At 42.0% G+C, this 10,721-nt stretch overlaps 1 protein-coding gene across 25 annotated transcripts in view; it reads right to left on the bottom strand.

Moving 5' to 3' along the window:
- Positions 1–2,692: 2,692 nt before the first annotated feature.
- The window catches only part of LOC124299971 (GTPase-activating Rap/Ran-GAP domain-like protein 3), a 62,378-nt gene continuing 54,349 nt past the window's right edge, over positions 2,693–10,721 (bottom strand). For 20 of the 25 annotated variants that reach the window (XM_046753475.1, XM_046753491.1, XM_046753474.1 and 17 more), the window contains 10 exons: positions 10,079–10,181; positions 9,509–9,607; positions 8,682–8,894; positions 8,277–8,542; positions 7,880–8,168; positions 4,618–4,886; positions 3,995–4,331; positions 3,824–3,910; positions 3,506–3,748; positions 2,693–3,201 (listed from right to left, as the gene is read on the bottom strand). In XM_046753475.1, coding sequence (XP_046609431.1) covers positions 2,945–3,201; positions 3,506–3,748; positions 3,824–3,910; positions 3,995–4,331; positions 4,618–4,886; positions 7,880–8,168; positions 8,277–8,542; positions 8,682–8,894; positions 9,509–9,607; positions 10,079–10,181 — 2,163 coding nt within the window. In that variant the 3' untranslated portion in view covers positions 2,693–2,944. Of the gene's footprint in view, positions 3,222–3,505; positions 3,749–3,823; positions 3,911–3,994; positions 4,332–4,617; positions 4,887–7,879; positions 8,169–8,276; positions 8,543–8,681; positions 8,895–9,508; positions 9,608–10,078; positions 10,182–10,721 lie in introns of all 25 variants that reach the window. The other 5 variants (XM_046753481.1, XM_046753470.1, XM_046753477.1 and 2 more) reach the window with 2 other exon arrangements.

The following is a 10,721-nucleotide window of genomic DNA, read 5'->3' as shown; positions in this document are numbered from 1 at the left end:
TCATTCGTTCGACGTGGCACTATTTCGAATATTCAATTCGAATTCTGAGTCTGCAAGTTCCACGATGATTCGAAAATTAGATAAATTCAATGGTTTAGTAAATTGCTTGATACGGGAATACTTACGTCATTATCGTACCTAACGATGTAAGATTTATTGTAATTCATTCCGGAAGAAAATTGTACGTATCGTTACTGCTGTTCATCGATGTATTATTGGAATATTTGAATAAGCCACACCGATTTTATTTTATTTACGACATTTTTACTCTTCAATTAATATAAATAATCTCGATCCGTTCCATTGATATTAGAATATTACGACAGAGTCACGCTGAAAGATATAATATACCGTATGCTGTAGAAGTTTAGATCTTCTATGAGAGAAGCAGCGTGGACGGATGATGTTGACTATACTAGTAAAACGTAGACAACAAATACACGACTTGAATTTTAATGAGGGTATATTCTTTGTTGCAACTGTATCATTGACAGACGTGAAAATCATTTTAAGCGTCCCCTCTTCGTGGTATCACCATTCTTATACCGTGCTTTTCTCTGCTCGGGAAAATTCAATGCTGCAACGGGGGATTCACGGTTCATGAGAAAAAAGAGTTTAGGTAATACCAATTATTTCAGCCCGAGACTTAACACCATCTGGTGGTGTTCGATAGTCGCGTGTACTACACTCCGATATCCAAATAAACGCCACGCTTCTCAAGTTCGACCGTCGACTACCGAGGAAAGAAATGCCAGAGCCATCTGGCAGATGCTGCTCCGAGCAGTCTTCCTCATCCTCAATATCTGTAGATATCTTTCAATTTCTTCGTTTTACCAAGAGCGATACGCAGCTTTCACAATCTTCTCTTCTACTTGGATCCCGAAGGGTGAAGACTATCGTTTAAACTGTATACTGGTTTTAGAGAAATTTTGTATTTTCTTACAACGCTTAAATACCTTTGTCATATATTATCTTATAATAAATTCAACTCACTCCCGTAACAATGTGTCTGTAATGTATTATAATATGCAAGGGAAAGTAGTGTACCACGTACGTAGAATAAGGCGTTCATCTTTATACTTTTGAGAAATTAATCTTTTGATATTTATTAAACATTTTTGACAGGGAGAAAATTTCTAAACAGCGTTACCGACGTAAACTCAATTCACACCACTTTCCCTTGACCCTTTAAAATTACTTCTTAAACTTGACACATATATATATATATATTTTTTTTTTCTTCATATAACTCCATTATATTGTTTTATTTTTGCTTTCTGCTTAATTTTACCTCATATTGTACGTTTTCAAAGGCTGCAAAAGTATAGCCTGAGAAGATTAGTGCGTACAGTGTAACACGGGAAGTACATATTTCCTAAGAGGTTCCTTAGTCTTTGGCTTCCTTGGATATTTTTTACCAATCCTGATAGATTATAACAATTTGATTCAATCTGCTTCACACCATATCATAGATTGTCGTCAGGGAATTGTTCATCCTGTATGTCTTAATCTATGTATAGTGAAATAAACATAACAGAAATTTGTACATGCGTTTCATTTTTTCAATTCTGAAAATCAATCATAAATAATATATGCCACCTACACATACATAATAATACGCACAGAGTAGTATGACATTTGATATTTTATCTCGAATCCGATGTGATCACAGGAATCAGCACACGGCCAACACAAGTCACTAGTATACATAATTATTAAAGAAACTCATTTTATTGCTGTAACAACATGACGGATCTCGCAGCAAAAATTCTTCTTCCAATGTGAAACTTACAGGTAATGCTGTATTTCAATGTGACAATTACAATTTACGACGAACATTCATTTTTAGTTTTATTTATCACTATCAATCAACTACCCTATCACTCAGTCATGCTAGTTAAAAATTAAATACCGGGCCGGTAAATAAAAAATTCACCACTACTCTAACGCGCCTGAAATGTACGTGTACAAATATTTGTGCTTGTATCATGTGTGTGCTTTATGCATTTTTTATAGTAAAAATCATTGTAGAGACAGTAGATGCAGGTAACGTCACGGACTAGATAACAGTAGTACGCTAAACTATATTTATACATCTATAACATTATATGAGGTTACTTAAGACGTACGCGCATTCTGAAATAAAATATGGTACATTTTCAAATATTTGTGAATAATATAATTTTTTCTATCGAATCTACGTCCGTACGCGTATGGGCAACATAAAGAATGATCCGCCTCATTCCTTGTATTCTACATATTATTTAGGGAATGGCGTTCGCGTATCACATGAATATTAATCGAGACTAATGGATGTGCGTGGAGTTTGCACAGGTTAAAATAATATACAGTTTTTGCCATTATCGAGATAAATATTGTTGTTAATATTATTATTATCGGTTTAATAATAATTATTATTATTTGTATTATTATCTGTGTAACTGTAATTGGTTATTATATATTCTTATTGTTAACATACGTTTTTCAAGTTTTAAAATAGCTGTATCGCCGTATCACAGAAGAGAAGACGTTTAATAAAGACGTGTACAATCACGTGTCTCATAATATATTAATAATACTATAAAGATTAAAGGTACGTACGAAATTTGCATGCAGATATTCAACACACAAATGAAATTCTGTCATATAATTATTTTTCAGCACTATGTGTAAATTTATATATTATGTTTTATTTATACCGTATATTTTTATATATTATATATATATATATATATATATTATCTATAATATATTTATATATCATCATGCTTGAAGCTAATGCCCCAATGTGGGCTCAGTGGAATTGAGGCATTGGCGATTCAATCGTTCGTAAAAATCCTAATTTCTGTTGTGTTTTTTGTTTGTTTCTTTTTTTTTCTTGTTTTTCTGTCAATTAAAGAAAAATTAATTTCAATCGAATTCTTCAACGTTTTGTATAACAATGTTACTTGTTTATTCCCATGCCCGGTAAGCAGGGCACGTGACCGGGCGTCGGACTGCTGCTGCACGATCTGCTCAAAGCTCTGCTAGAGTCGACCGTAAGAAAGTTGGCATCCCCAGAGGGTGGTGCGGGTACTAAATCCGGCTCCGCAGGACTCGGGCATCGCCTCTCGCAGGTGGCAACCGTTGTTCCCGAGAGGGTGCTCAGAGGAATCTTGTAGATCCTCATCGGCTTGGCTTCGGGTGAGGCTGAAAGAGGGGCTGTAAAAAGATCGGTTTGTCTGCGGAGTCAAAAACGAATAGCTGTAGAATTAAACCGTCGGATGAGCAACGACGAATTGACATTTTAGTTAATAGGCCGGTAAAAGAAATGAGCTCAATTTATCGGTCGGCAAATCGATAACGTGTCAGAGGCATATATCTCGTTACTTATAAAAGAAGAACCGAAGCAAAAAATAGGATGCGAAAGGTCCTCAGCGCGGTTTCAAGCCCGCGAAGCGACCCCGCGGTAATTAAAATAATTGCGAACACCTGCTCCCACCCTCTCATTGTTCCCGTAACCTACCGGAATGGGGTGATGCTGGGGGGCTGTTGTTCTTGTCGTCTTTATCCGTCTTTCCATCAAAGTGGATCCTCTCGGTGCGGGTGGAGAAGAATTCCGGGGCCGTGGTCGCGAAGAATATGTCATTCTTCGAGGATATTAAATTCAAGTTCGGCATCACCATTGTGTGTACAAGATTTCCATTTATAATCAATCTGATCTCCATCGTGTCCGATGTGAAAGCGATTACGTATGGAAATGCACATACTGTGGATAATAATGAAATCACAATCAGTATTAACGGAATTTACCGATGACATTGTTTGAAATTTCCACACGTACCAACCGCCGTCGGTACGGAATTCCAATGAAAATCGAACGCCGTCGAAGCCATGCTTTCGTCCATGAGCTTTTGGAAATGGCACGTATCTGAAAATTGAACAATTATACCGAGAAATACCTGCAGTAACGTGTCTCGCGAACCAACTCGCTTCGATTTGCGATAATACTGACTATTGTAGCACAGAAGCAGTTCCGGCTCCTCGTCTTCTCGAAGGTCCAGAGCAGCGACGAGATGGGGCTTGTTGCTCGTTTCCACGGATAGTATTCTTGATGCACCCTCCGCCGAGATGAGCTCGAAATTATGTCGCAGAGCGCAGCAGAGTGCCCAATCACCGCATCCCGTCGCCCCCTCAACGATGGTCACGAAGCTCGGCACTTCGCTAGCCGTCAATTCCTTGACGAAGACGAAACCGTCGACGGTGTCGGTGTCGGATGCCGGGCACCAAGCGGTCCAAGCAGCGCTGTGTTTCCACTGCATAACGACCAGTCGACGCCCTATGGCAGCGCACTGCGGAAAATCGGAAGTAGATGAAAATTAAGGTCGTCGACAGGATCGAACGGTTTCGATCAGCTCGAGCCTCGAAAATTATTCTCAAACTGATTCTGCTCAGCCGAGGGACTGATTTACGACAATTTTCAAAGCTTGATAAAGGTGATAGAGCGGATCTCCCGCGCATCCGTTTTAAGCATCGAACTCAAGCTTTCGCGAGATAAGTTGCTTATCTCAAGGTAGAGGAAATTGAGAGTAAGATTACACGGGGGCTGAACAGGGTCTCGAGTTGCTACGGACTCACCATTCGCAGATGCGAGCCACCCGGTCGAGTAAGGGAGTATATGTGGCAGCCTCTGGTGCGCTCCAGTTTTCTCTCCTTGGAGTGTGATCTCGTCTTGGGCAATGTGTCTCCTCCAGCCTCCGCATCGAACTCGCTCAGACGAAACACGTGGATTTTGCTGTCTCTCCCGCGGTCGCCGGCTCTGATTAGCAGGATCCCGTGTTGTTCCACCACGTCTAATTGTTTTATCTGGACGGACTTGTCGAATATTAGTCTGTGCGAAAGACCGTCTGAAAGCAGATTATAGCACTGCTTCAATTCCGACCTCGGCGCTTCACACGCAAATTTACGCTTGAGTAAATTTGAGCCTTCATTCGGTGGGCACGGATTTAAACTGACGATGATTATAGCGAATTACACTTTGCTGCGCCCACTTGGTATTGATTAGGGTCTTGCAAAGCGAGCGGATATTGCTTCGTCGGAATCAGCGAAAAGAATAAATCCATGACCCTTATTAGCGTGACCTTCGGGAATTTAATCGAATTCCGAAAATCGTCGGAGGATAGCATTTCCAAAAAATATCAATGCGCGTAATAGTAATAGTTTAAATGCAGAATGATAATAAAAACATCGTAAGTTATTATAACCGAGCTTCACCTCGTTGTCAATTTCTTCGACGATAGATTCATAACTCGGATCGATCATAAGACTTTAGCAAAGCCATTCCTTCGAGTGAATCAGGACACCGCGGGTTATGAACAGCAAGTATTGACCGTCACCCCATCTGAGGCTCTGTTCTTGTTCTCATGACCGAAGCTTCCGCTAAACTTGTACCAAGTTACATAGATTGCGAAACTACTCTACAGGCATACATGATTGGAAGTTAACTCAGTCCCTGAAGTAATTCCACGTATAAAATAAATATCAATAATGAAAGATCCGTGTAAGACTGATCTGCATAAAGTAATTGCGACACAATCTCGCCTGATACTGATTGACGGAAATCTGTTGTTTTGTTTTCAGAGAAGTGTAACAACGCGTGACTAACGCTGCTTCCCAAGATTTTTAATGAAGAAAACTTTTCAGTGAACCATGGAAGTCGTACACGATCACTTTCATAATGAAATCAGATCAAGTAGAAAATTGTTGGTCCAAGTTACGAAAACTTTTTTACGAAGCTCCAGACCGAGCTTATCAGATTCCCAGAGATCTTCTTACCGGATTGTGATATCAAGGATTTTCTTCATTACGATCAGGGTAAGGAATAAAATTCAAATTTCCGTAGGTAACCGAGGATCACATAATTGACTGGATGACTTTTCAGCAAAACTCGAGACCGCTGTGAACTTGAAAAATAATGAGAATAAAGAATTTCTCTATCATCGCCAAGGTTAGAACTTCGATTACGCAGGCGCTGTCGCCAAGTGCGTATGCCGTAGGCTGTTTCCCAGGGTTTGCTCATTACATGGTTCATTTCGATGAATGATTCAGTTACACGGGGAAGTTATGAACTATGAAACTTCATTTACAACTAGCTTTGAAACCTTCGCTCGCTAAAGCTCGCTCGGGGTCGGATGCCTAGTGTAACTGGTTCTTGTGCTCGTGCGCTCGCTCACTTGTTGTCAGTGTTTTACGAGATGACACAGTTGTAGGGGAGACTGGGGCACGATGGACTCCCCAAAAAATTTTGGTATTTGCTTCACAGTACACAGAATGAACACTGTCTTTGTGCATGTGACGCAAACCGAATCTGCCCGTAAGATTTTTTCTATATAATGCTACAAATCACGTTTACGTATGGATGTAAGTATAACGTATTGTGATTTTATGACAGTAAATTTCATCAAAAAATACCACGGAACAGTCAGCTAAGTGCTGACAGATTTAAAACACTACGCACAGCAATTTTAGCTCTAAATGAACGACGTTATTGTCGTGTATTCCTATGTACACTATCCCAACTACTCACCAATAGCAATTTGTTGATCTCGGTCGTTCGGTTTTTTTCGGATTTAAAATGTGATCTGAAGCACGCATATTGGTTTGATAGTACAAAACATGACGTTTTCAATAATCAAACTTGTAAACTTGAAAATTAGTCCTGAAAGTCAAAAGTCACTACGTCAAGGACCTGGACAGCCAAAACCACGGAGCGCTTGTCCTGGAGGTCGAGATCCACCAGGTTAAGGACCTGGACAGCCAAAACCACGGAGCGCTTGTCCTGGGGGTCGAGATCCACCAGGTGGAGGACCTCGATAGCCAAACTACGGAAAATTAGTCCTGAAGATCGAAAGTCACCAGTTCAAGGATCTGGAAGGCCAGAATTACGGAGCGCTTGTCCTGGAAGTCGAGTTTCACCAGGTAGCGGACCTGGAGCGTAAAAACTATGGAGCGCTTGTCCTGGGGGTCAAAATCCACCAGGTGGAGGACCTCGATAGCCAAACTACGGAAAATTAGTCCTGAAGATCGAAAGTCACCAGTTCAAGGATCTGGAAGGCCAGAATTACGGAGCGCTTGTCCTGGAAGTCGAGTTTCACCAGGTAGCGGACCTGGAGCGTAAAAACTACGGAGCGCTTGTCCTGGGGGTCAAGATCCACCAGGTGGAGGACCTCGATAGCCAAACTACGGAAAATTAGTCCTGAAGATCGAAAGTCACCAGTTCAAGGATCTGGAAGGCCAGAATTACGGAGCGCTTGTCCTGGAAGTCGAGTTTCACCAGGTAGCGGACCTGGAGCGTAAAAACTACGGAAAGGTTGTCCTGGAACTCGAGTTGCCCCAGGAAGCGGCCTGAAGCGCAGGATCCAGGAGGTAGAGAACCCGTTACTCGAAATCTGCGGAGCGCGATTGTCAACCGTCCGCTCTACTGCGCGGTTCGTTCCAGACTGAGAAATTCGGCTAACTGACTTTCGTCGTGACGATCACTACAGATCGATGACGTCAAGAGAAAAAAAAATTTGGGTGACGTCACTTTCTGAACATCCGAACATCCGAACATCCAAAGTTAGGTTTCGAACCTTAATACTATTTACAATTTACAATGAGAACGAGGTAAGCTACCACGCGTGATTATAAGTCAGTGGAGCTGCTAGTGGTGAGCGCTCGTGTATTTTCTTAACGAGAACTTAGTAGCAAGTCGTTAATTGTCCTGATTAATTATTATAAAACATGCCATACGGTGGTGGGTGAAGTCCGTCGAGTACAGCGCGAGAACAGCTCATAGTTAGTTCCAGTTCCAGAAACACGTGTGACTACTCGGTCGGAAGTAAACTGCTTACTCGCTTACCTTCTATGAGAAACGTCCCGAATTCGGTTGACAGAACCATTCGGTTCTTCTGCGACCATGAATCTCCGCAGATGATATCCTGCGGAAAATCCGGGTACACGCAAAGGGGTTCCCAAGGACTCGGCTTGAAGGGACCAGCCGTGGCCATTGACGTTGGTGCGAGGCCTCTGACTATGGCTTCGAGTTTGTAAGCCTGTCCTACGCGAACCATTTCGACGGCACGTGTCTCTTCACGCCGTCGTCCCGGCGCCTCGACGACGTCGGAAAGGGCGCGTCGGTTCAGCATATTCTGAAACAATTGGGAATGGGTAAAGACAAATTGAAGGGGACGGATCATCGTTTTTTCGACGAATGATGACGAACGATGAGAACAAAAATCACCGCGTGGCCTACTTACGCTGCCCTTGGTGTCCTGCACGTGTTCCTGGTAGAGGTCCCTGATTAACATGTCCAGAGTCCTTTCTCTCTTTTGAGCGAACGTGGGAGTGTTGAACGTCGCCTTTTCCCCGTTGATAAGCTTCACCAAGAGGAACTCCCTGAAGGTGTGCGGGTCGTTGAAGACTGGAGGGCAGGGTAAACTAGGTCCAAAAAGAGGTACGCATTCGTCGCAGTAAACCGCGACTCTCCATCCGCTGCTGTTGCTGCTCACTATTGCGAATACGTCTGAAAATTGAAGAGTTTCTTTCACGGTAAAATTATCACCGTAGCTACCGATCTGCTTTCGTACAGTGTAAAAGGTTTTTATATCAACACTGCACTCGAACGATTCGTACGTATATCTGTATTTCTACGCGAAACTTACGGGTGAATTGGCTTTTGATGCAGTTTGGATTGAACGAGTCAAGTGCGGTTGGATCATCGGTAAAAATAACGTTGACTATGTCATTTCCGATGTGCCGTTTACGTTCGAGTTGTTGAGGATTGTCCTTGGAGTGCGGGAGCATGGTGCTTACGTGAAACATGACTTCATGTCCCGCATAGACAGTGTACACACTTTCCTTGCCCGTCATGTCACCTGGCGGCATATACAAGAGTGAGATCACTCGTTTTGCATTAATCGCATTTCATTCCATATCACGTAATATTCGTGAGGAAATTCGAAGCTCAAGTTTCGCTTCTCGTTTAAGGTACAATTACGCCTACGGGATATTTCACGGAAGGATGATCGAGTTCACTGTAGTATAGCTTACTGAAACAATAGTTTATCAGGGTGACTTTAGAAATATTGAAAAGTACACAGGGAATCGATAGGATATGAACTAAAGACAAGTCAAAGAAATTTTATTCAACGATTAACTCAGAAAAAAGATAATGGCGAACACTGAATTTCAGCCGTGATGTTCACAGTGTGAAATACATCTTTTTCCTTTCATAACTTTTTCCACCTGACTGTCCACATTGGCGCGCATCTTCTTCAAATACCGATCATAAAAAAGTTCGAGTGAAAAAGTTTCGAAACAAAAGACCGGGCAACGCGATGTAGGCAAATTCCTCACACCCTCGTGCGCACACCCTTCTTTTCACCGAACACGATGGCATCGATTGCGTATCGTTCCTTACGTATCACAGACATTATAATAATTCAGTAAAGTGAGCTATTTTATATGAAGCCCAAAGCAAATGTAGTACCTTTAACATCCAGACCACCCCTATACTTGTCCCAGCCTTTCAGTCGAATCCTTTCGCCAAGTAGATCTAAGAATCGGTGAAAATCGTGGCTTCCTTTTTCTGAAACAGGATAGAGAGATTTGGCAATACCGCAGTGAAGCCTTCGATAGCGTACATCTGGCGAGGCTGACTCTGACACTGACAGCTTAAATTCCACGCATGTAAGAAGATCTCGCCGTTTCACGGCAGAATCTACCTCACTCGGTGTACAAGACGATAGGATGCCACCTCGACAACTTGGCATGATAGTAAAATCCATTTCACGCACAGATAGGCGTCCAATCTCGTTTTTCTTGCCTAGGAGAATCATCACGGAAAAAAACCCTCGACTTGGGTGTAAATTCGTACCCTCAACTTTCTTCTCACGGGGATTTAGTATTATCTATGAGTTGAGGGTACGAATTTACACTAAAGTTGAGGGTCTTTACCGTGAGGGAATGCAGACAAGACCTTACACGTCACTTATGGCGCGACATTACATACATGGCCGAAGGCTGTTGAGGTCAGGTTGGGACGAATTTCTTTACTCACCGTTAGACAACATCTCATCGTCTGTCGTCTGACCCTCCTTGGCATAGACAACGCCGAATTTGAAATTCACAGAACCTTCTTGTTCCTCCAACAGTAAAAGATCCTGGGAAGTAAAGAAAGAAACTCGTTCTGAATACCGCAGCAAACGAGTGCAGGGTGTCTCCACCGAACAAAACTACAACTGAATCATGAAAAGAAAAATCAATGCTCGTAAGAGGCTGGAGAAAGAAATTATAACCTGAAGGTGAAAACTGAAGGACCATTGGAACAGAATGAAGAGGGTGGAAAATACGGTAGCGAAGTGAAAAATGTGTTCAGTTTGAATGAAATATGAATGCTGCTTTTTCTGTATCACGGCAAAGATAAAAAAAAATTAATAGAGACGTTCTCTCGGTGAACGAGCTCGTAAAAAGCCTTGCACCTAGTTACCATTATGCCTGGAGTGAAGTCAGTCGCAAATGGTAATTTAAGCCGGAAAGTTACGCGGTGTAAACAAGATATCCCCTACTTGTATTCAGCGTCAACTGCAGTTTTATCATACGACTGAGAACCACGCTTACATACATCGAAAAACTTTTCACGGATTTAATATTAGTCAATGAAAGGCTTTGGGATAAAAATCCATTATTTCATATTCTACATG

This window comes from Neodiprion virginianus, chromosome 3 (genome assembly GCF_021901495.1).
Source record: "Neodiprion virginianus isolate iyNeoVirg1 chromosome 3, iyNeoVirg1.1, whole genome shotgun sequence".
NCBI classification, from domain to species: domain Eukaryota; kingdom Metazoa; phylum Arthropoda; class Insecta; order Hymenoptera; family Diprionidae; genus Neodiprion; species Neodiprion virginianus.
Note: the sequence above shows the minus strand (reverse complement) of the source record. Positions and strands in the feature narration are given on the sequence as shown.